The 27,003-nt window shown below is 38.6% G+C and overlaps 1 protein-coding gene across 3 annotated transcripts in view; it reads left to right on the top strand.

Annotated features, from left to right (window-relative positions):
* tspan9a (tetraspanin 9a) overlaps positions 1–27,003 on the top strand; it is a 158,498-nt gene that overhangs the window by 112,795 nt on the left and 18,700 nt on the right. For all 3 annotated transcript variants that reach the window (XM_056766017.1, XM_056766019.1, XM_056766016.1), the window contains one exon: positions 26,587–26,778. In XM_056766017.1, the coding sequence (XP_056621995.1) occupies positions 26,587–26,778 (192 nt within the window). The remainder of the gene's footprint in view (positions 1–26,586; positions 26,779–27,003) is intronic.

Genomic DNA, 27,003 nt, shown 5'->3' with positions numbered 1-27,003 from the left:
GCGCTGTCACTCCGTGCACTCGTGAAGATGATTAAATGGGCCGAACTGCATCTATGTTCACGTACAGAAAATGACTCTGCCTGTAATTTATCTTCCATTAAAGAGTATTAATCGCTGGCTGCTGCGGGGAAGGCAGAGAAGCGTTGTGACTAACAGGAGAGGTAGGTAGCCAGTCGCTGTGTCCTAAATTGGATTTGGCTAAATCCAGGGAGAATCCATTGTTTATCTCCTTCAGTACTGCAGAGGGGATTATCTGGGAGGTTTAGGGGATGGTATGTGGTTCAGGTGTGAGAAATCAAATCATTTCATCAAATTAAGAGGTTCAAGAAACCCAAAAGGTTGATTTGCCTTAAGGGAGTGGGAGGCACTTTTGTTTGAAAAAGGAATAAAGTTTATATTTCATTTGGTGGATAAGCTTAGTTATGCTTTGAGGATTCCCATGTGGTAGGGAATCGCAGCGAATGCGGGCTGAATGGATGGAGATAAGCCAGGATTTAGCACTGGCTTGATTCGTAATGACCCAGAAGCGCATAATACTGAAATCTCCTTGTAGATATGGAGACGTGGATATTGTGTCTCTCTCAGCACAGGGGCGGTGTGTCAATTTTAATCTTCACATTGTAACGCCATTTTGTCATTTGACATCAAAGACACTGTTAATCATTCATAAGAATTCAGTACCTTATTGAAAAAGTCTCCAAATGACAATGTCATCTGAACATTTGGTTTTGTGGCATATGGCAAAGATGTGAGGGTTAAGAAATGGATAAGTCCATCATGATGTACAGGCAGCCGGTTGTTATCGCAGAAATAAGCCCCGACAGTGTGATCAGGTATCACAGTGAAAGGGTTTATTTTGTGATAACAGCCGACTGCTTGTACATTATTCTGCTTATTACACAGCTTCTTGCCACATGAGAAAAAACTGTACATGAAATGTCAGTAACATGAACATGTAACATGAAATTTTTACCGAATGCAAGACCTTCCGTGAGGAATTTGAGAAACGACTTTCAGATCTCACAAACAGTGTAAATCTTTTGTAAATATAGCGTCATATATGTTATTTAAAGAAATATTTACATTTAATTTGTCAAAAAATAACTGTCAAAATGCTTTGCTGCATCCGGGTTACCGTGTGTTATTAGTTTTGAGAGGTTGTTATCTGGGAATAACGACCTGCAAAAGTTGCGACTGGCCAATCAGAATCAAGCATTCCAATAATCTGTTTAATAAAAGGAAATAATCATCACGTTGAGAAACCCAGAGTGCATATTTTCTAATTATCTTCCATAATGATCTTCCAACCCCTGACAGGAATACATATTAGACTATTGATTTGACTTTATATTGGGAAGGAGATTAGACATTTGGGAATCTGTCTGGCACATAGTACTTCACATTCCCGGTTTATTTATTATCCTTTCTGTTTTCCAGGAGTTTTAATTAAAATCGCATCACGGATCAGGAGACAAATACTAATGAAAAGAAACCAGGGTGGGATCTAGAGGGATATCTGCCTCTTTCAGTGTTCTACATCTGGGTTAAGACTTTCTTTATATACAGTGCCTTGCGAAAGTATTCGGCCCCCTTGAACTTTGCGACCTTTTGCCACATTTCAGGCTTCAAACATAAAGATATGAAACTGTAACCCCAAGCGACTTACACCTGTAATCGCAGCAAAAGGTGGCGCTACCAAGTATTAACTTAAGGGGGCTGAATAATTTTGCACGCCCAATTTTTCAGTTTTTTTTTTGTTAAAAAAGTTTGAAATATCCAATAAATTTCGTTCCACTTTATGATTGTGTCCCACTTGTTGTTGATTCTTCACAAAAAAATACAGTTTCATATCTTTATGTTTGAAGCCTGAAATGTGGCAAAAGGTCGCAAAGTTCAAGGGGGCCGAATACTTTCGCAAGGCACTGTAATGATGTCTCCATTGTGTAAAAGACTAGAGGCACAACTTCAAGAATTCATAACACCTTTACCACTGTACAACTTGGTATTCTTTTTGAAGTTTACTTTACACATCGGTTTATAATTCAGTATATAGTCATGCTCATGGGCGTTTGTCTGAAGTTTTATTAACGTTTTAACAACTATATATTGAGGTCTGAAAATCTGAGACCTGCATATAAGTGACTATAAGTTAGTACATCTTTGTATTTATAAATATAATTAAAAAAAAACAAATGTAGTACAGCTATTTGGAAACTAAACACGTTATGGTATAAGTTGTATATAAGGCAACAGGAATGTTGTGACAAAAAGTAAAATAAAGAAGTGAGTTTTAGTTGAACATCTATTTATTGCATCTAAAAATGCATTTCCAATCTCAGACAAGTATAGTAGTGGTACAATTCAACTACAAATGCACATTCATTAGTTTAGTCATATATTTTTGGGTAGTTGACAAATAGTCTGAAAATGTATCCTATGGGTGTGATAGCACAAATGTAGAAAAAAAGAACAATGAAACAAAAATCTGTTTTATAGAAAATAACATGTTATTAACAGTTAGTTTTCTAAAATCGATAGAGATAGAAATGAAATGTTTGCTTGCAAATCACTCTGATTAAAACATAAAGCATTATGGGAAATGTGTCTATCCATTCTATTCCTCTTCCCATCTTGTTTGAAATGTTTTAATGGCATGTGTAAGATTGAAAGACCATCACACTGTGCACTAAGCAACATCAACTTGGTCAGAGACCCATAAATCAATTTTCAAAACAGAACGCTTGCTTGCTATCATCAAAATGCATAATGTTTCCTCTTATCAATACTGACTTTTCCAGTTTTTATTTTGGGAAATCGTAAGCTCCTTAACATCTGATTCCCTTTTGAGCTCAAACGCTATCGATCTTGTGCATGGAATAGTGTTTGGAGTCTATGATCTCATTTTAATTCATATTTTATTGTGGAAACACGGACCAAACAACTCTTTGCCTTGAGCGAGACGGTCAAAGACCCGGGCATGTTAACTAGCTTCGGAGATCGTGTGTGTCAATGTCAAGCCTGAAGGTCTTGGATATAGTTTGCGTTTAGGATGGCATTGAGTTCTTCACATACGTTGAGTTGCACAAGCAGCGGTAAGCAGAAGAAAGCTGTGTGCTGTTTGGGGAAATTCAGGGAAATGTACAGACTTGAAAGAGAGAAAGCCGGCGTATGAGAGGAACGTATAATGTCAAATTGCAAATATAGCCTTGAAATCTGCCCGGCCGCCTACAAGTGATATGTCGTGACAGAGTGAATGTGTGATGGATGAGGCCATCGGCCCAGTTGATCAGAGGAGCTCCCATTTCCAGTAATATATTTTAGTGCAGCGTGAGTACAGCCGGTGTCTCTAAGAAAGACCTAGAAGTTTGGAAAACCAGCCTTGGAGGCTGACAAGGCAACACCATCAACATCATTCAGGAGCTCAAGGCTTCACGCCAGAACACCAAAACTTAAAGATTCAGTGTGTGATATTGAGAATTTATTGAAAGAAATGCAATATAATATCTTCTCTTCGAAGGTGCAAAGGTGGTGAACTGAGCTGTTGGTTGCGATTTGAAACCTCACCGCTCAACGCCGCTAAATTTCACAAACTGGACCTTTAAAGATATAGATATGCTGGTAATGAGTTTATTGCCAGCGTTGTATAAAGAAGACGCGTGTCTGCGCAGCTCGCATTGTATAAAGACTCACCTCACTTTATAACGCCGCAGGGGTTACCCGACTAACACCATTCATACTTCTGATCACATAAAATGTGACCCATCACATTCATCCAGTTAGATTCCATTCACCACAAAAACTTCAGGTAACCTCAAGTATGAGTTAATTACTTTCACGGTTTGCTCAGAATAACCATAGAAAGTTCACAATGGCTTTGCAAATTCACTTTTAAGCTGGTAGAGATTTTAAAGTGGCTCAGCCCGTCTTGTGTTGTTGCCTTTTGGTTACACACTTTAAAACTATCGCTTTTGAAAGCTGTTCCCCACTCACTCCCTGTGCTGCGTAGTTAAGAATTCAAACCTATTACAAATTTGTCCACAATATGCCAAATGAAATGACTCTGCTTGACACATAAAGGGCCTGGTGAGTTCTGGACAGACTTGCCATGAGGTACAAGTGTTTTCATGGTTATAAAAGCTGTGCAAGGACATCAGTAGAGCTCATTTCAGATAGACACGTCAGTAGAAGGCCATTGAGACGGTTTACAATCTTCAGTCTACTACAGTCAATCTACATAAAACAATTATTATTCACTTGTGAAAGAATGTTTTATCAGATTGGTAAACGTATAATATATCCTCTCAATTCTTTCTGGCTTTTGGAGGGCTTTTGGAGGTAGTTCGGTTGGTTTCTGACCAGATTTTAGGCAGTGCCGGTGTAAAATTGCCCTCTACAATAATCATACAGTGATTGAATTTTGGGGCATTACGGGAGGTGTTTGCCATAAAGAACCTTCAAATTTGGTGGCCTTTGTGGCTTTTGAGTCCTGCTGTACCCAGAGAAATTGATTGTAATATCCTGATATAATTTTTTCTCTCGCTATTATTATTTCCTTTGTCCATATAATGCCATTTAAGCAGCCTTTTACGTGGTTATATGCACCTAGATCAATAATCAAATAACACATTTCTGGATTTCTGAATGCAAGCGGAATCCTAACAGTTAGTTTACTGTTAAAATAGCTAGTTATTTGTTTAGTTATAGCTTTCTTATTAAGTCTAAAATCTATAATCAACTCTTTGTTTTTGTCTAATTTCAACCTCAAAAGTTTTCTTCACACCATAAAACAAATAATTCAACCTCTCTTCTATAGTCCGCATCATTTCTTTGATTGATCAATCCTTAAAGGGCTGTATCATCCGGAAATTTCTGTAAACTACACGATGGATGTTTATGCCTGTTGTCCGGAGTATAGAGGGAATAAACATTACAGGAGATATGTCAAGTTAAATGCATTGTTATAAAATGGATGCCTTATGTTCTATATTCTTAGTCAAGTGGACATATCTGGACCTGTATGAAAACTGGGTCCTCTTTTCTAGACTTGATATAAGCCAGCATTGCCTTTTCCCAATTAGACATGCGATGAATATTAAATTGGACAGGAGTATGACCTGACCACCAGGATGCTCAGTAAGTGACATCATCTTGTTGGCCCATTGGGTTGCTGCTTAACCTTTATAAGAAGATACAGGGATATTTAGATGAGTGGGGTCGAGATCATCTCATAATGAAAGTCCTCTGAGGAGCAGATAAGGCCTTTTATAATGAAATTACTCTAATCTTTTTCTGCTCTGTGCTTCATGAACCACTTGAACTAATATTATTAGTATTCTTTAGTTCCACCATAAAGACACGGCTTGCATATTAAGCGGCTTTAAGAAATAGTTGTTCGCAGTTTGTCTTGTGATGCATTGGCTTGTTTATAACAAAAGTTCTTTATCGGTTTGAATCGTCACTTGGCTTAGTGTATCGGACGTCTGACGTTAAATGGCTTAGTGTCCATTATATATTGCGTGAGTGAGGTGAAGACTGGGTGTGAGGGCTCTTATATTAACATCATTTATTCATGTTTAAGGATTGGAGCAGGGATGGTTTTTGGACATTGTAACACTAGAAGAGCTTGTGAAGCATACATAAACACTAATGAATGTATGAGCTCCATCATGCTTGATGAAGATGATGATCTGCAAGAAGGAGCTTTTATTTGATCACATATGTTGAATGGAAATGAATAAGCTGGGGACTCATTTATCTACCATGCGTACGCACAAATGTGTTCCTAGTTAGTGCGTAAGAACTGTTTCACACAAAGGGTGGGATCTACCAACTTGCACTTATACGTAGAATTGTGTGTAAATATAAACACACCTCTGAGCATGCTTACGCGGAAAATGTAGCGGTAGAATGGTGGTACTACAAAAAGAAAGTGCTTCCCTGTGTTTCCTGTGCACTTTATTTGCAGTCTTAGTAAATTCATAGTTCAACTTGTATAATTGGTGTGAGAAGCTACTAAAGACAAATGGGAAATAATTTGAAATGTAGTTATACTGTCATGGCTGATCTCACTTTGCTGGATGATTTGGCAAACCTTTTCTTGAACGCACAATGTTTAAGACACACTTAACAGAACAATATATTAAACAATAAAATTATAAACATTAAAACGAACTGAAATAGAACAAAAATAGTTTTTCTTATTAATAATAATAATAAAAAAAGTTAACATCTGATTGCTCTTCTATTACAAAAGTGCTTTACCAAGTCATAATAATAAAAACCAAATTGAGCAATACATGCATTGCACAAAGAATGCGTTTTCAAAGAGCGCTGTGATCTGTTTAGTGGGAGCGCCGAGGACATTCACATGATTTATAAAGGGTGGTCTCGTCACCATATATGGTTCATTGGGGAGGTCTCCAAATGCAAATGACCATGAGCTTGAACGACCATGGCGCCTAAGAACATGTGGGATTTATCAACAATGATTACTCACTGATTTACACGTAAGACCAGTGTACGCACTTTTGATAAATATGGATATTTTTGTACTAACTCACATTCTTAATTTCATTAGTAGGACAAAATATACCTTTTCTATGCACTGTTGATAAATGATGCCCCAGATGTTCTGGATTTAACGCAAGGTAAGCTCTGTCAATAGCATCTGTGCATTATGGTAATTATCAGAACAAAATGCTTTCCTCCTCCCTTAAATAAATATTTAAGATACACTTGATATAAATGTGCACAGGGCTATTAAACATAAAAACACAAACTTTTTAATTTGACACAGAGTTACAGTCTGCATCTCTGCGCAATTTGTTGTATTGTTCGTTGGATGTTGTTGGTGTCTCATTTTCTGTGTACCGGAGAAAAGCGGACAGGTAAGAGGTTGTGCAACAAACATTGTGCACACGTGGGTTTGTCTGTGTTAGACACACTAGTTTAGGAGTGAGTGCTACCCCATGTATGTTTTATGCGGGCTTGTTAGTGTAACTTAGGTAGGTTATGATTTTTAACCAACCAGAATGCCTGCCCTATAGATTTTTTGGTGAAAATGTGCATTAAAATACACTTGTATTAAACGGATGTAATTTAACACACTGATTCTGTACCTCAAAAAAATACAAAGAGTTAGTATTCATTACTTTTAATTATAAACATAAGATCTAAGTGCACTCAACTAGCTATTTTGAGATGCCATGAATAGAAGTACTTACGACAATAGGTGTGTCCGAAATCACACACATAATCACCATTTTACGCCATTTTGTTGTATAAATAGTAGTGGTGGGCATAGATTAATTTTTTTAATCTAGATTAATTCCAAGATTAATCTAGATTAATCTAGATTAAAATGGCTAATTTGAATTCTGCCGAAGGCATTCAGAATATGTGTGCTACCCAAATAATGACTAAAAGTAAGTCTTTGAGAACGGGTTTCTCAAGCCAGGTGGCGCATTAGACCAGGGGCTCATCTCCTGTTTCCAAAATGCATCACAAACTGCTTGAGAAAGCTGTTCTACTATGGTACTTGAGACTGGAAGAGCTCCTACAGTACATTTACATTTAGTCATTTTATCCAAAGCAATTTACAAAGAGTGAGGGAGCAACAAGCGATATGTCATAGAGGAGCCATAATACATTAGATCTCAATACAAAGTTACTGGTTTCAACTAAAGCTAGACCACTACCTGTTGAGAGAAAGTGTTTTTTTAAACCAATTCCGCATTGCACAAGGTGCAAACAACCTTAGTCTTGTCGATGTTTCTATTGGGAAGCTTCTTAAAAATTAATATTCCCTGAAGCAAACCCGGCGGCTTCATAGCTGCATCCATGTTAGCACGTCACGTTTGATGCGGTAATTTCACAGTAACGTTATGTTGTGTTCAGACCAAACGCGAATGGCGTGTCAAGCGCGAGTGATTTATATGTTAATGCAAAGAGCCAACAGACCTACTTGCTGCGCGAATCGCGCGAATGAAGCCCTGGTTATGATGAGGCGGCTTCTGCTTCCGCGAATCACGCGAGTTGAAAAATCTCGTTCTCGCCCCGTACAGTGCAGTTAAGCTGGTATACATCCGCGCTAAAATATCAAGGTGAAAGTCATCATAGCTTGCGTAGTATAGACCCAGCTCACAACCCAACTTTGAGAATAGATTAACGGCGACATTTTTTTTAACGCGCGATAATAGTCTCACTGCGTTAACGGAGTAGTGCGTTCACATTAAAAATGCTCAAAAAAGAAGTGCACATTAAGTACCTGGTTGGTGCACTCGTTCAAACAAAAATATGAAGTTTGGAACTCTGGACACTTCAGGCACTAAACCGTCGCAGTTTTGCTTAACATGCTGGGCGAATGAAATGTGAATTCGTACATCATTTGCCCTCATCTGGGAAACCGTACAGACTTCCGTTTAGTATAAAACCAATTCTATTGGGACCATACTACTCCTTTTTAAATTCATACACTAGATGGTTGAGTGCATACTGCATAGTTAAGTGCATATAGTACAGTATGTAATTTGGGACACAATTAATATTTTAAGGATAACTTAATGTGTGACAATGAGGCGCTTTTAGTTCATTTTAGACGTGTAAAAATTGTAATTAAATAAAGTGTATTTTTGTGTTTTTTATCTATGAACAAAAATGAGGGACAAGACAAAGTAATTTCCAGAGGCAACCAAATCACGCATTATTGTTTGCATGCGCAACGACTTAATTTTTATTTAACTTCAGTGCAGTGTTTCGGTGTAGGTGTATAAAAATGAAAATTATTTACTAAATTAGAAATATGAAATTAAACGAGTATTAAAATGAGATAAAACTACCGAAAATGAAAGGTTGAGATCCAATGGGGAAGAGACAACAAGCCTGTCCATTTAAAAACATGCAGTGCTGTATTTAATCTCAGATTTGGTTCTGAATCATTACATCATCAAAATCTGATTCAGAACATCCTCAAGCATCATTACAGTTGTAGATTTGATTCTGACGCACAGTACTGCTGTAATCTCATCAAACCGCTTTGAATCTTTCATATAAAGTAAATGCAATCTGTATTTTATCATACCACTCAGGCAACATGTAGCGTAAACGCTACTGACCAGCGTAATCGTATCACCTGCTGCGTCAAACACAGTCTCTGAAATCCTGCCGACAGATTAGAGACCTCACTTGAGCAACCTGTCTGACAGGTGCTGCCCTATAAAACTTGGCACAGAATTAATGTACCGTCTCTGTCTGTCTCACTCACAACGTTCAAGCGACAATAAGCATTAATTTCTCTTTCCACACTTCTGTGCTCTCAATTATGCAGTCATTGAAAGAACAGAAGTGCTCTAACCCGACACGATTACTCACCTGTCTTTTGTTAACCGCTTTCCCTTGGGGGCTTTGTGTTTCTTTCTTAAACTTGGCTTTTTGTGGGGAGGCTCTGCATTTCGCTTTATCACAAAAGCACTTAATGAGAATGTTCATTATCGTTATTTAACCAGAATCCTATTGATCTCAGGATTCTCTGTGAAAGAAAAATGAATAGGAAAAAGTTGAATGCAAGTTGAAGTTATTTTTCCCGTTATCAAAGCATGTGGTTAAAGAAGATGTTTTCCACCTGAAAATGGCATGCAGAGTGAGATACAGTTTGGAATTTCTCCTGAGGACCTAAAAAATACTTTTTGGTCTCTTAATTACGAGTTTAATTGATTTTCGAATTCGTATTTTAGAGGGTCAAAGTGAATGTATTGAGTTTTCTGTGCTAAGAGAAGATTTAAATTTGACTTTTCTCTTTTTATCCATAATGTTCTCTAAAAAAATATTTTGTTTATTCTGTTGACCCTAAAGCAGCTACTTACTGAGCTCTGTCTGCATCTCTCTTCACAAAATGCTGGCTTGATTCAAGATGCCGGTCCAGAAGCACTTCCGGTTTTAGATTAGATTGAATATTATCATTTTTAATCTTATATCTTTATATGATACAAATCGAAGATTTTTTTTTATACAGTTATAAATGTTCTGTTGGTTTTATTTTGTAGTTTTAAAAGACTGAAACGGGAAGTTGTTCTGGACCACGATGGATCAGCGTTGTTTCTTCTGAAGTGGTCTATATATTTATATATATATATATATTATCATAGTCTGCACCATGTTTGCTCCAGTCTTGGACTTACGTCTTTATTTTCACTTTCACACCTAAGCAAAGTGTTGTTCACACAAAATATTTTATTTCAACCCTTAACCCTATCTTAACCAAACCCTCATTTTAAATGTACGGTACATTGTTGTCTATTGACAATAGCTTCAGAAGCTCACGCATGGTGACCTCCAAAATTGAGAGCAGTTCCCATGTGCAAAGGTTTTATTGTTTGGCCCCTTCGACCCCGTCCACGCTCAGATCTAAATATAAACCGCATCAGCTGAGGGTCTGGCTGGACTTCAGATGACCTAACAGTGTGAGCTAGAGAGAGCTCTGAGCTTTACAGTGAAATGTACAACCAACTGAGACCTTCCCTATTAAAATAGCCCTGACTGCTGATTTTGCTGAACTGACTGTAGGTTTCTTCCATACTCAAACAAATTCTGTTAACATTTATCTCTTCATATAACCATAATCCAGTCATTCATAACTTTTTGAGAATGTGTAAACATTTGAGGAGTTTATCTAAGGTCTCGAAAGTGTATCTCGATAGCCTTTTTCTGTTTGAATCACGCCTTTAAACTTGCTCTAAAGGATTATATTTTTTCAAACTTGGAAAGGCATAACCACATCGAGAGACCTGAATATTAATGACCGCCGGTATCATCCGCTCAATTACAACAAGGCTACCGTGATAAATCTATTCTGCCACTATCAAACGGTAATTGAAGTACTGCTCAGAAGAACGCCTAATTGGCTGGAGTGTTCAAGGAAAAGTTAGATATGATGATAAAGCCGGTTGTCTGTCTTAGTTAAGGTTTTATCTTGTATTGTTAGGAACATTGCCCTGAAATCGTACTATTCACATGAAATTGATGTAAAAGTGAAACCGTGTTTGTCATGACTTCTTATAGAGTGTCAGTCTACATCTGGCCACAATGTAACATGTTTTCATAGGTTTGCCATGTCATTTTCCACAAATTGTTGGCCTATGAGAGAGAGAGAGAGAGAGAGGCCATAAATGACAGAGCCGGCCAACTGAACACACATCCAGGAATTTTCCCAAGAGGCCCAGTGACAGGAAGCACAGGTGATTGACCCCTGACCTCTGACACATGAACCTGTCATGAAAATGACCTCAGCTGACATGCAGCCCATGCCAATCGTGACTTGTATCTTCATAGCACAAATTAGCTTCAGACCTAATATATGTTGCTTGTGTCTATAGATAATATAGATGTGGTGACGGTGCTGGGTTGTAAACAACAATTGTTAGATTTTACTGATTCGATTGACAGCTTATGTTTTCACATTCCTGAAAACAGTACACATCAGAGCACACAGCTGCATTTTGATTTTGTTTTCGGAGTTAAAGCTGTTTACTGTAACTCACTGTTTTTAAGGGTCTTAACTGCACATTGTCAGCATTGGATTGGCAGTTGTTTGTTGGCAGGCATATAGCTCCCTAAGTTTCTTTGTTTCTTCTAAAGAGATTTTTATGTTCATTCGGAACTATAAAAGAGGGAAAATAAGGGTACATTGTATATTGAGTATAATATATATTCATTGCAAAATCTTGGTTTTGAGAATTGGAGTATCAGACAATGCTCTCATGATTGAGTAGTCATTTAAAATATTTAATATTTTTAACAATCTCTTTACTAATAATAAATATTAGGAAAGGGATAGTTTAAAAAATATATATATATTTTTTGAGAAATGTCTCTGTGGTTTTGTGTCCATATAATAGAAGTCAATAGGTGCCCATGCTTTTTGGTTATCAACATTCTTCAAAATATCTTCTTTTTCGTTCTGCTGAAGAAAGAACGTTTTTTATTTTTTGTGTAAATTATCCATTTAACAGCTGTCCTATTTGGTACAAGCCATCACTTGCATATGTCTCTAGTTAAACAGCAGGTCATAATGGTTCCAGTTCTGTGTTATAAATGTGACCATGAAATATTCTGTCCCATCACACAAACTTCCCTTTCCAGGAAGTAGGTTAGCAGGCCCAAGGGTTTCATCCCGGCGGTGGATGTCCAGCGCGGACGACATGTGTCCTCGCACCTCGGGGCCTTTGAAGATTAGAGTGCCGACAGAGTTGAGTCAGGTCATGGTTATTTGATGTGCGTTACACTCGCTTCACGTGGGACCGGCGCTTGCCGGGCGGTCTAACTCTCACACAGCCTGCCGAGATGGAAAGGCAGAGCGGGCATGCGGGCCGCATCAGAATAGATCAACGGTATCAGGCGGATATGGAATTAGAGGCCAGTCATTCCAGACACACTGGTACCTACCTACAGCCGAATGTTTCCCTCCGGGCCTCTGTTAGTCATTCCAAGGTTATGCGACTGGCGGACTATTTTCCGTCCTGAATTTAAAACCCTTGCAGAGGCTTGGAGATGATAGAGAATAGTTGGACTTCCATATATTGCAATATTGAAGGCATTGTATATTGCGCCCCATGCACCTTATCCTATTGGTATGCAATGAATATTAATTTCTGTCATATTTTGCCGGCTGATTGAGCTGGGCTGATATGAGTCTGAATAATTTTGCCTTACAGTAGCATATCTTCTCCTGCATGAGAAAACATCATCACCAGCCCCTTTACTTTAACAGAGTCACCCAAATAACAGTCAACCTACACAGCTGACTACAGCTGTGCTCCTTCATGTTTATGATTTGCTTAATTGTAATAGTTAAAATAGGGTAGCAGAGTTTTTAGAATTGTCTTACATGATGATGTATTTGGAAGAGAAATGCCAAAAGAAATGGCAGATATTAATATTTTAAAGGGTTAGTGCAGTGTTATACTGTTACCTACTGCTGTCAACAGAAAGGGCTTCATATCAAAACAGTATTTGCAGGTTACGTACTCTCAAGTTCAAAATCTGTATACATTTCTTTGTTTAGATGAACACAAAGAAAGATTTTTGGAACAATTCTTGTAACCAAACGGTTCTTGTCTGCAATTGACTTCCAAAGTAGTAAAAAGTGTGTTTTATACAATTTTTGTTATGTTGAGCAAAAAAGAAGATATTTTGAAGAATGTAGGAAAGCAAACAGTTCGTGCACTTTTGACTAACATTGTCATTTTTCTTTCTATGGTATTATATGATGGCCAACAAGTTTTTGGTTACAAGCATTTTTCCAAATATCTGTATTCAACAGAACTAAGAAATGTATGCAGATTCGGAGCAACTTAATTGATTTAATGATGTCCCTTTTAGAAATGTGTTGGGCCTGATATCGTTAATATTGATCAATTAAGTATTACATACTGAAATTAATTGCTGAAATCAGACTTGATGCATGTTATCTCATCATTAGATTTTGACACATGAGCCTGGTTTTCAGGCGGGGTCAAAAATATTCAAGTTCAGAGAGGGAACAAATGTAGAAATTAAAAAATCAATAATTGAAAAAAAAACTTTATTCGAATGTTGACTACTGTTGTGAATATTGTCTGTAGTTTGTCTAAGAAAACTATTGCAAGCTTTCAGGCTATTGTTGGTTTCGAGGTTGCTGTCCTTGTATACTAGCTGGATTGGAATGACAGTTGGGTAGAGTATCTGTTAGTGTGTGTTTTTTAAGGCTGGAGGAGATGAACACTTGTTGATTTAGTGTTGAGCAATTTCATCTCTCCTCCTGCCCCAGATCCATCCCTCTTTGTGCAACAGCTTGATCTGAACGCTATCAAGATAAATTTAAAGAGCCAGCTGACCTTGGCCTCCAGCGTACTATAACTGACCGAATGAGATATCAAATGAAGCTAAGATATAGAATATTCTAAGATTTTGCCTATTATTCTGTCTAACCTTGGAGTGGAAGCGAAAAAAAATGAGTATTGATTTATTCTGGATCAGTCTTACGGGAGAACAGGAATCTCATAAATTTCTCTTAACTCCCCACTCACAACCATCACACGTTGGCTTGCAAACCTTGCAGCGATAAAATGGAATTGTATTATTACAATGAGGCTATCAAAGCGATCCATAGCATTGTTGTACGCTAGACGTTGACGTTATTGACACGGGCAGAAAACCGCCGCAGGACACACGCATGCCTTTTTTTTATTTTAATGGCCAATTTCTCGCTCATCCGCCCAGGTGATCTATGTCTATGAGATATAAGCCAAAGCGCCATGAGTGGGTGCATGATCCTCTTAGCTTCCCCGCCATCCCACGGTGGAGGTCATCCTTCATATCACATTACCGGACGCTCCTTTTGTCCAGACGTTACTGCCAAGGCGGACACGCATGAGCTCACCCTTTTTCCCCGTCTTATTCTCTGATGGCCCTTTTATACTTCATGAATAGAGCCCGGTGATTCATCCAAACTTCGTTTTATGAAAGATTTCCAGATATGAAGGAGTCTCTGAGTGGTGTGTTTTCAGCACATTTTCATCACCGTGATAGACAGCCCTCAGTTCCCTTGTGTCTTCACAGTAGCAAGCACCAAACACATTGGCTTGTGCATAAAGTAGTGCTGTTTTCTGACTGCATCAATGCATTTATTGGAACCTTCTCTCAAGTCAAAGGTCAGCCCCAGGGCATTGGAACTGGGAGCCGTGTGTGTCAGTCAATAGTAGAAGAGATTATGAATTGACTCTAAGGCCAATTCTAATGGGAAAATATCTTCAGGACGACGCATAAACTTTTATACAGGCAATAATCTTTTTCTCATCCCATTTCAGCCCTTTGGGAATAAAAACACAATCCAGACTAAAATGGAGACCACGACTAAGGGCTTGAGAGAGATAGGAGATTGGATAGGAGGACTTCATGTTAAATATTTGGACATTGGATTCACTCAAGGAGCTTCTGTTTTCCTTAGGAAACCGTATCAGATAAAACAGCGGTGGATCAAATCTAAACTCTGCCGTTGAAAACCACGGCAAAGTCATTTTTATGATTGTTTCTGTGAAGGATTGTGTTTGTCCTCACCGGATAAAAAAAGAATGATTTATAGGTGGATTCTCAGGTCCTTGAGGTTGGGAAAGTCTGCCTGTGGAGTTTGTTTTATTGCAGTCTAAACCCGCGGTCAGCCTTGACTTTGAGCATGCGAAGATCGTTCGGACGGTGGTACGAAAATGGGCGGCCATTTTTACATTTGTGTACCAAGAGGTCCTTTTAATCTTCTATTGGTCTCACATGACGCAAATTCGCAGGTCAGAGCTCACCAAACGTAAACTTTGCTACGCTGCGAAATATCGGTGGACACGCTTGCGTTCCGGTCTGTTGGAATTGCATGATTATGAATAGAAGTCAATGGAGGGGAAAGTCAAGTGTGACCGCAGCTTAAGTATGCCTAAAGCCAAACGTGGACATTTTTTTCTTAAGATTACCCTAGTTTTGTGTTTCACATAAGTTAAGCAATGTTTAGTCAGTTTTTTCCTTCTGCAAACGGATTTTGGTCAAATCGTCTAGGAGACATTATCTGAGGTAAACAACCGGGTCTTGTCAAATACTGCAATAATCCACACACTTGCAAATACGACACAAAGAATATCAGCTCAACTTGAACATCGTGTTCGATAATAAAACCGAATCCCTGTATCTGCCTAGCGTACATGGAGAAAATGAGAAAATGGACGCAGAGCGAGTTAAGGGAACCAGTAAAACAGAGGGGTCCGTGTATGCATCACGCATGACAAATAGCGCCTGCCAGGACTGTGATCTCTTGGTGCTGTGTGCCGTACAGGAGAGAGACAATTAGTCAGAAAAGAAGTGTACAGTTGAAAACGAGCAGAAAAGCAGCGAACGGTGACAGACTGAGGCTTGTCACGTTGAGGTATCATCAGTGTTGAGCAGAACTAGTGTGTCAGTGTCGCTCATCTTTTTTGAATAATCCCTCTCTCTCCCTCTGTTGCACATTATAGCTATAATACTAATGCTATGGTGGATGCTTTCTCATTTTAAAGACTTAATTGCTTTCTCCAAGAGCTCGATCGGCTCTCACCGGATTGGATGGAAGTCTCTGCCCGACTCCTTTTCCCAGTCATGCAAAGTGACTATTGATTTATCTGTATGTCTTTGATAGCCGGTTCCCAGAGAACGAGAGATATCATGCTTTAGCGCTTAAGCGGATGTGCATATTTAGCAGCTCGAGGGCGCAGGGCTGTGTAATGTGTTGTGATGTGCATTTCCGCTCGTTGTTGTACTTTCAGGGGCTTTGATGAACCGTCCATTTATTTACATCCCGTCGGTGTGCATGTAAGGCGCACGGGACAAACCATTTATACAGCGAATGTTTTTTGGATCATTCAGGATTATTGCATTTCTAGCGATGGGAAATCCCACCCGCCCGTTAAACTCTAGAGAGGATTATTATAATGGCACGTTTACCATTAATTTGGATTGAGCTCGAAGCCACTTAGACCTCAAGCATGTATGTTTTTAAAACTGAAATCGTATAAATGTCGAGCACTCTTCAGTTGAGTGTCGAGATGAAACCCGAGTGGGAAACGGTAGTACTTCAAATGAATCTGTGAGCGGAATATTTCATCAGTTCGGCTCCATAGTGCCACAAAGCCAAGGTGAACGGGTCCAGCTCGTCTCTGTACCGCTTTCTGATGAAATATTACACGTTGGCTTGAGACAGGCTTGACAGATGTCTGTCTGAAAGTGAACTTCTTTCAATAACTTATTTTCTCAGTGACCCGGACAACATAGGCGTGCCGGTGTCTTTGAATTAGAAATGGAGGTTGGAAAACCCAAATGGTTGCTGGTGGGGCTGGAGAAGGCCAGTGTTTGACCGTGGATGTGAAATCTGTGTGTCAGGAGTGCTGGGTCCAATCAATGAAACTGGCAGATTGTGTCCTTCTCATGACTACATCAGTATGATTTGACAGAAGAGAGAATCCCTGAATCCCAGCCCACTATATTTTTCCTTGCAGCTTTAGATGAGGTAGGGCTACACTTGAATGTTGTTCTGGAGAGCGGCGTGGAGGTTAGCAGGTCCTGGATTAGGAAGACGGATGATGCGCAAAACTCCTCAAAATAAGGGAGGATTTCAAATAACAAGAGCTGATACTAAACTGCGGCTTTTATCATAAAGACCCATTTTTTATCTAAAGGTTTGAGCTGTTGGTTGTTGTTTATAGTGAGAATTTGATTTATAAGGGCTATGAAGTGGTTGGATGTAAACTCATTTAAAATTTTTAATGAGCGAATGCGTCTTAATTCATCCGTACATCCATATCCCCACTTGTCCCTGACACTTTAAGAAAAAAATTCTGGATTCATCAAAGCAATGTGAGCTGTAATATTTCTCTAATGTGCCTCCATGGCAGCATTTGTTCCACCCAACGTGGAAAACCCGTCATCATTTACTCACATTTATGTCATTATAAACAAATATGAATTTTTACTTGGTTTCCTGCAGAACGGCGATGAGATTTTTGCAGAATGCTTAGGCTGTATTTGTCCATACAGTGAAAGTGAATAGAATATGCTGTTGGGTACATTAAATTATAAAACACTCAGAAATATATCACAGCCTCTCATACCTTATTGCTTAAATGTGATATGACAATATTGTGCCAGGTTTGACGGCATTGAAGTCTCTGGTGGTTTCAGCAGATGACAGAAAATCATACTCTGGAATGACATGGCTGACATATTTTTAGGTGCACCGTTTTTTTAATCTAAGACTTTTGACTTCTGGCCTTGTAGAGTAAGTGTTTACTTCAGCTCTATAACCGGGCTTGACTTTTAAAGCGATAGTTCACCCAAAAATAAAAATGATGTCATAATTTACTCGCCCTTAGTTCTGCAGAACACAAAGTAAGATATTTTGAAGAATGTTGGTAACCGAACCACAGCGGTAACCATTCACTTATATTGCGTGGGCACAAAACCAATGCAAGTCAATGGGTACCGCTATTGTTAGGTTACCAACAATCTTCGAAATTCCTTATTTTGTTTTCTGCTGAAGAAAAAATCATACAGGTTGACATGATGAATAGAACCATTGCTTTGCACCAATTCATTGCTTTTTAGTTCTGGCTATGCTCCAGATACCCATCATCTCCTCCTTTGTTTACTGTTCATTTACCCAACCAGCAGCATACGTTTGTCCTTAGGAACGAGAGCTTTGTAATTCTAGCACTTTTTTGATTTGTGGGGATTTACGGCCCTGCTGAGCTATTTTGATGGTTTGTTCAACGCTTTACATTCTAAAGCACATACGGACACCTGCGGTCTTTCATCGGGGCTGATATTTTTTTATGAGACAGAAGGGAAATAATAAAAGGATATGCTGTGTTTATTGAGATATTATCTAGGACTCTTATATGTTTTCACATTTAACTCTTTTTTTAATCATCTCATTTACAGCTTCTGAGAGGATGGCATTAGAGTCGAGATCTATACAGCTGTCCCTGCCGCTTGGCACCCATTGCTGGTCCCTGTGTGTTGGTGTGTTTGAGTGCGTGCGTGTGTGTGTTTGCTTTTATCACACATCAAGACCTTATCATTGGCCAGATTCATCGTCTTCTACCCTTTCAATCCATAAATAAAGAGTCTCTAATCCTCATCCCCTGACTTCAGTAGTCTGTTGAGCTGCCAGAAATCTTTGGAGCAGAGCAGCACAAATTAGCCAACAGTATCTAATAGTTTTTCTTCTTTTCCCCTCTTGCTCCAATTTGCTCTCTCTCACTTTACTTCTTATCCTCCGCTGTGAGAAAGCGAGTCGCAGCGGCAGGTGTCAGCTGAGAGCCACTTTCCGATTGGCAGAGATGCTCCTATTGATTTAGAGCCTGTGAGCCCATTCAGTGCAGATGTGAGATCCAAGGCAAGCACTGAAAGACTGTTTCAAACATTAATTGTAAGACGCTGATTCAATAAAACTTGCGTGAGTAAAGCTTGTATTATATTTTGTTTGTTTCTCTCTGAAATGGGCATCGTATGATGCAAGTTAAAGGAATAGTTCACCCAAATATGAAATATGGTTATATTTAAAGGGATAGTTCGTCCATAAATGAAAAGTCATTATTTAATCACCCTCTAATCATTTTAAACTTGTATGCCTTTTTTTCTTCTGCAAAGTACAAAAGAAGATATTTTGAAGAATGTCAGTAATTTAACAATGGCAGTTCCCATTGACTTGCATTGGTTTGGTGTCCATAAAATTGAATTGAATGGGTACCGCCATTGAATAAATGATGACAGAATTTTTATTTTTGGGCAACTATCTCATTTACTTAGGTCACTTCAAATCTGTATTAATTTCTTTTTCGTATAAAACTCAATAGGAGCTTTTTTTCTTCCTTATAATGAAAGTGAATGGTGACTAGGGCCTGAAAATCATGTCTTGGGAGCCACTATGGTCACCGTTAACTTTTATTGTATGTACAGTGAGAGCCGTTTCATTCGCTTTAACACTTTTAAATAAATAAATTCACAGTAAATGCTAGTTTATAATGTCTTTATGCATAGACAGTTTTCATATTCATTTTGAGAGTTTTGCTTTCATTGAATCCATCTCCATGTCATTTTTTGCTTTTCATAAAAAAACATTCCCTTTCTTTTCTGACAAAATTCTCTGTATAATTTCATCCAATTTGGTCCTCCCAAAAGATGTGCTGTCCCGTATGAAACTTTAAACAGGCAGAATTCTTCTACAGTGCATTTTTGTGAAATACGGATTCACTGCATTATTCACCGCCAGGCTCTCTTTGAGACGTTACACCAGCACTCTCTTCTACACCACGGTTGGAGAGCTGTGCTTTGTTCAAGTGACAAGGGGTTTAGTGGAAAGCAAAGACAATATGTATTTGTCATGGTGGTTTACGGCTGTTTTTGTATTAGTTTACTGAAGGAGTCCAGGACAGATATAGACGGTATCAGGCTGGCTGGAAATCAGAGGATAGGCACAATTCTCATCTAGTAAAGCATGCCTTTCCTCTGACCAAACTGCAGGATGTTGCGCTCCTCATTAATTCTTCAGTAATTGTCCCACGAGCTCCAGGCACCCCGATGAAGAACAGTACTTTTTACCCATTATCATGTCTTTGGTTTGGATGGCTTCAGTTCGTTTAATTATTTTTTAGAGTTTCAAATACACACTCAGTTTGATGCAGTTTAACCCACTGAAATGCTTTCTAAAAGGGTTTGGCTTGTTTTTAATTTAGACAACACCCAATTGTGCCCCGTTATGACTAACGACATTTACATATAATAGTGGTTCTGTAGCTCAAGCATGAAGGTTGCGGGTTTGATTCCCAGGCATACTGAAACAAATTGAATATAGTGAATATGATATACCTTTAATAATATACCTTTAAGATACTGAAGATTAGCTTTGAGTAAAGGATCTGCCAAATGCATAAATGTTCATAGGAACGAATGTTTCAGAACATGTGAAAAGCTTTGCTAGAGTAAATGACAAGGCTGGATGCTGGTTCTGTCTCTCAAGTTCAAATCCAGCTGAAAAAAAAACTATAGAAATCCGACAGAAACCATCATAGAAATTCTTATGGTTTCCATTAAGAAAACATGATAAACCAGCTTTGTCCATTAAAACCATCAATAGAATCCGTCACATACCAGTTTATTTACAATTATAGTTTCCATTAACCCAATACAGTTCCCATTTTATCCATTAAAATTAAATTGTGAATTGTGTTTTGGACAGAGTTTTGTGATTGTTTTTTAGCATGGATGTGTTTGTCGATTAATGTAAATGAGTGACAATTGATTTATTTCATTATTTCCTCTTGGCCTTGACTTTACATGTATTCATAACTCATTCTCCAAGATTGATGCTTGTGGCATAAGTAATGAGAGGAAGACATCCATCACTCTCTAAGGACAAAGTTGCTGTTCATCTTCATCCATTTGATGTACTCATGCTTTCACAGACTTTAATCTCCCAAATCTCCTAAATTAATATCAAATAAATTAATTCAATTTATATATGTGATAACAGGTATGTTAGAGGACTTGGGTCCTTCCGTACAAAGAGTACTTACACTCATTAATGTGATTTAAAGATACATTACCTGACGTGAGAGGCTTTCTGCAGCCTATTTCAAGAATAAAAGCCTAGCGGTCATTTGAGCAGGATGGTTCCTTTCAGTAATGGAGTATCATTTCCCTTTCAGCGCTGAGCGGATACCTGTCTTTATGTCTTCATTACAACAGACTGTTTTGTTTTAGTGTAAAATCAATGACAGCTAACTGCCTTCGTAAACAGAGGTCTGCAATCCCTGCGGCATTAAAACAATTTCCGTTGTCCTTATGACTGTGTGTTTCTCTTTTGCAATATCTTTATTATTTTCTACCCTTCTCATAGGAAGAGTTATAAAATGCTGCGTGCCGGCGAAAAGACAAATTTGTTCAAACAGTTGAATACAGTTGAATATGTGGTTTTAATTAGATTTGGTGTTTTTCTTAAGCAGTCAACTTTTTAAGTTGAATCGTCAGTTTGTATAATTTTTAGCGGTCAACCATTTATAGCCTCTTTTTGACTTGACTGTTCTTATTTTATAGTCTTGTTCTGTAGTATATGTCAATTGCATCTGTGACTTACTATTGATTGTCTATTTTCATTATTATCATTATCTTTAGCAAATAATGATATTTTATCTGACATTTAAGAAGTACATTTCTGTTTTTGAAAACGTACCTAAAAATGTTTATGTATGTTTAAAAAAATGATTAATTCAGCAGATTTTTTATGCACTTTCATTATTTATCGATAGATTTTAAGGTTAAAATTATTTTTATTTCGGTTTTAGTTTTAATCAATTTGTATTTATCTTCAGTGAATAATTGTTAGTGTTTCAAACAACATTCAAGCTTATATTTAATTTAATTTGAATAATCTTAGTAACCTATGGTTTAAAAAAAAAATCTGTATAAACCTTAACTTTTAACCTACAACATTCCTTTGTCTTTCACACCTGCATGCACACCATTTAAGGTTCTCCAGCCGAGTTTGTGTGTTCTAATAAATCTCAAAGACACACGGGTCAGGGTGATAGCCTCACATAAAGGCTGGTTTGCCGGACACATACGCGCTTTGAGCCCAATCTGATGCAGAGCGTGTAAAGGTTAATCACATGTAGCTAACCCTCCTTCAAGAAGTCTGACGTTACATGACACATGTTACGGCTGCAGCTGATAAAGTGGCCAGCATGAGTGATGTATAAGTCTCTCTCTTCTCAGCTTTCTGTACAACCTGTTCCATAGTTTCAATTAAACTGACCTTGAGAACGAGCCACGTGTCTCTCCACAAACCCCATTTATCCAGTCAAATTGAGCCATCCCTCAGAGCTCCAGCAGTGCTCCTCTCGACACAATCTCCCGCCAGCTGTCCCCCTGAACTTTCATAGCCACACCTCCTCTGTTTTTAACCTGGCGTACTCTTATATCATGAGAAATTGGAGGGGAAAGACGGTGTGTTTAACCATCTAGTGTTTATTCCTCAGAGGCTTCCTGCTTAAGGCACATCGAGTCGGGGACGGCGTCTTAAGAGAGGCCTCCTGTGATAAATGTTCTCGCTGAGACACGTCGCTTTCTCAGAAGTCTGCAAACTGCCATGTCCTCTTTCAACTGTAGCAGCAGTTTAGCCGAGTTGTGCTGCTCTGAATATAGCAAAGTGCTTTTCAAAATAAACACTCCACGTGTAACGCATTAAACGTGAGCCGTATCCTGAAATCTCGCAGAACACTGATATTCTTAGACATACAGTGAAGCGTATCTGTCGGAAACTTTGTTTGGCCAGGGATGTGGGAGGCTTCTCCTACACGTTCAGTAGTGTCTAACGTGCAGAAAAATACACACACACTTTTGAATCTTTGTCCTTCAGTTCCTCATACTACAGCTGGAACTGTGAGTGACACTTCCAATCCTGACAGCGTGTTTATTCTTATGGAAAACTGTTAAACATGCAACTTGATTCAATGTTATTGATTCAATGTAAAAACAGGTCATTTTACATGCTATGTAAATATAAATAAACTAATTAGTGTGTGCTTGCGTGCGTGCGTGCGTACAGTTCGTCAACTACTATGTATTATATGATGTTTTTCATAACTCTAACCCATCTACAATATATTTCATATCTTTTTATTAATAATAAACAAAATGAACACGTTTGTAAAATATGCAAATACGATTTTGCGTGTAATCTTTCTATAGTAATTAATGTACCTCGAGGTGTCATATATTTACCATGATACAGTATGTGAACATGATAATTCAGTACCAAGGTACGGTATTATTGCAAAAGTCTTATTCTACGTTCATACCAAACGCAAATTACATACAACGTCAATGCAAAGACACCATTTTCAAGTTTCACTTTAATGAAGAGACTTAGAAATAATAATATATTGCCATCATAACTTTGCTTGAACACCATTGAACTATCCACCACTGAAATCTATTGGTGGCATAAGACTTTTGCAACCCCAGAGAGAGTACACATATCCACATATTACTTTTCTGAATGTTTTGTTGGTCTCATGCGTAGCGACTTAAGTAGTTTGACTGTCTAAGAGCTGTTCTAAGCAGATCAAGCGGTTAAAAAGGATCAGGCGTTTACCTGAAGTCATGTGATTATGGCAATCGTCGACCTGTTGTAAGTACAGTAGCCTGTCTGTGTTGAGAATGAACACAAACATTCATATCAGCAGAAGGATGGGAAATGCAATCTTGTATTAAACAGAAGTTAAATAGTAAACATTCAGCCGGTGTTTACCTGTCCCACTTACATCCTCATGCCCCCCCCCCCCCCCCCGACATGTCAGCAAAGCTTTCTGCATGCATCTCTGCGTAAAGAACCCTATGTCTTTAATATGCCGCTATGACTTTCCTTTATGATATTCCTGTCTCCTGCTGTGCTTTTAAAAGAAAGAAGTTAAAATAAAAATAAAAAAGTCAAGAGAAGATCCTTGACATGCTGAGTTCAGTTGGACATTAAATAATTGCGCCGTCCAATACATTCACAAGACCGCAGTCTCGCTCTGCTCAACTTTTTTCCCCGAAGAACAAAGCTTCCATTTGTGTCGTCCTCTGTGGCACAGACTGCTAATGCACCATAAGGAGATACTCACCTCTCCTCACTGATGTCTATTTCCTGGCCTTTTAGGATTTTCTTGAAGCGGCAGAACTTGTTTTGGTCTTTCTCTGTACGCTCCACCCCAGCGCCTGTCTTTTATTTCATGTTCCTGCCCACTAATGTCTTCTCTCACGTTTTGTAAGCTCTCTCCGTGGCTCTCACCTCTGGTTTTTGATGCGATGGAAGATGCTCTCGTTTCAACAGCAGGAGAGCTTTACAAATAAGGCAAATGAGGTAAAAAAGATGCCTGAAGGATCGTCTGAGGTGCCGGTAAGCCGTTTCCAGGCGTGTTCTGACTCTATAAGCGTTTAAGGATGCTCTCTAACAGCGCTGATTCAGTGTGTAAATGCTAACGCCTGTGACCTTCAGTCAATGTTGTACATAAATTCTGGAAGACGTACACGAGGTGGATTGAGAAACCATTTTGGTAAATTATATGTAGTCTTGCAAAAACATTAGACACCTCAGGTAAAACAAGATGTTAAGTTAAATCATTAACGGTGCAACTTATGTTGTTGGATTGGAAAAAAAGGCAAATGTAAAAAGGTTTCATTATAGGTTTGTTTTCAATCTAATAGTAGTTTTATTAATGTTTTGCATTAGTTTTGTAAATTTTTTGTTCACTTTGTAGCAAAATTGTTGCCATTTTATTAATTACTTGTTTATTTTTTGTATTGCTAGACAAGTTCATTTTTTTTTCGGTTAATACTTTTAGTGCCTCAACTCGCTAAGGCAATATTTCTTTAAAGAATAAAAAAATATATTTAGGGCGAAATTTATTTCAAATAAAATAAAATGTGCGGCTCCTAGCACGTGATGTATGGCTGGAATCTAATTGGACGGACCGTTGCTTTGCTTTGCGAATCGAAAAAGATTTTTCACATTGCATGGAAAAAAACTTTTTATTTTTAGTGCTTCATAGGAATCTATTGTTTTTGTTCTAGCATGTTATTGCGACGAACATTCAAACCAAATATTTGGGTATTCTGAACTTTATGAGCGTTATTGGGTTTAAGTGATATTTCTTTTGATGATTTAAAGAAAAACTTGAATTTTTGAAAACATTCATTTTGTAAATTCAATGCGTAATGACACAAAGCAATGTGCCTCGTTTTTATCGTCGTCAACTGCAGGGCATTGAGTCTTCCACCTCTCCGGTTATTCAGCGACACGCTGCTCCACTATGTGCATGTTGTTGCATGTTACATGAGTGCAGAGCCATTTCTCACCTCCCAGGGCATTAAAAATGTCCTTCACCCTCCGGCTAATGTGCTCTCTCACCAAACACAGAACCGACGACCACTTTTAACCTGCCAAGTGTGAGCTACACACAGGCTGTCTGTCTCCCGCAGTGTTCTTTATCTTGCCCCATGGTGGGAAAGATACCCCGGCCGAAGAGCGTGCTGATAATTTAAACGCCAATAACCGAAGGAATTACTTTTAGCTCACCTAAATCGCTTTCTTATACTCAAGTGTGTTGCTTTATTCTTGAAAGCACCAGCTCATGGAAATGCCCTGTTGAGGCTTTTGAGATGAAGTGTATGCAAGGCGATGAATTATCTACATTGATTTGAAAATGTGCAAGCGTTGAGTTTGCTCTTATCACTGTGCCGTCATGGGGTGGTTGTCGAACATGGCAACTCATGCATGGTGACGGCAGTCACGTCGGGCAAATACTTGTGATGTTGATTTGCCGCATGGAGGCTGACAGTTTATCACAGCTGGGCGTGATTCCTTATTCATAAGATTGCTTTGGATATTCCGTTCCAATAACTGTGACGGAAATGTCAGCTGTCCCTTCTTCTGTGTCTGCGCAGGCATCGTTTTCTCTGCCGTGCCTTGATCTCCTGATCGACAGAAAAAACAGCCTTTAATTTCGGTGTTGTCAATTAGAATCCTCTATAACCACCCAACAAACACAACCGTAGTCATATACACACAGCTGGGTCAACTTGGCTTGTCTCTTGCACGTCTGCACGTGCATGTTTATACATGCAACTATCAATCTACGGTGTTCTGTCAAAATGATGATGTTGGCCCTAAAGAGACAAAGACGATGGGTTGTATGCCCCCTAGAGGCACCCGTTAGCATTGCAAATTATTGTCCTATCTACAGGTAAGGCAGTGTTGTGTCCAAACTCCGCAAAAATTCAAATCACCGTATTTGCTGACTGTTCCGCCGGGCAGACTTAATATAGTTTGATGTTAAGCCAGAAACATTGCATCCTATTTGTGGATGCCTGTACAGAGCGGAAAAACACTTTTCAGTTTGTTGTGGTCGGCCGTAATGAATGTTGACTTTCCAAACAGTACATTCCTTGCTGTGTTAGAGAATGCATCAATATCTTATCATCTGTTGATTCTCTTTGCAGTTGTGCGGCTGCGGGCTGCTGGGAGTTGGAATTTGGCTGTCTGTGTCTCAGGGCAGCTTCGCAACCTTCTCTCCCTCCTTTCCATCCCTCTCTGCTGCCAACATGGTCATCGCCATAGGCGCCATTGTCATGGTGACGGGCTTCCTCGGTTGCCTGGGCGCCATCAAGGAGAACAAGTGCCTGCTTCTGAGCGTGAGTTATGCCACACCTACATAATGTAAAACAACATTTTTTTTTCAAAAAGCATGTTTCGCCATACATGTCTTTTTTTGTAACAAAGTCTGTATATATAGTGCATTTGAATGCATTTTCAATGCCTTTGATATTTATCAACATAGTGTTTTTGTGTTTGCATATAGAAGATTCAATTTGTTTATATATAAGATTATACATTTTTATAGCAGATTTTTTTAAATA

The sequence above is a fragment of the Triplophysa dalaica genome, chromosome 14 (genome assembly GCF_015846415.1).
Source record: "Triplophysa dalaica isolate WHDGS20190420 chromosome 14, ASM1584641v1, whole genome shotgun sequence".
Lineage (NCBI taxonomy): Eukaryota > Metazoa > Chordata > Actinopteri > Cypriniformes > Nemacheilidae > Triplophysa > Triplophysa dalaica.
Note: the sequence above shows the minus strand (reverse complement) of the source record. Positions and strands in the feature narration are given on the sequence as shown.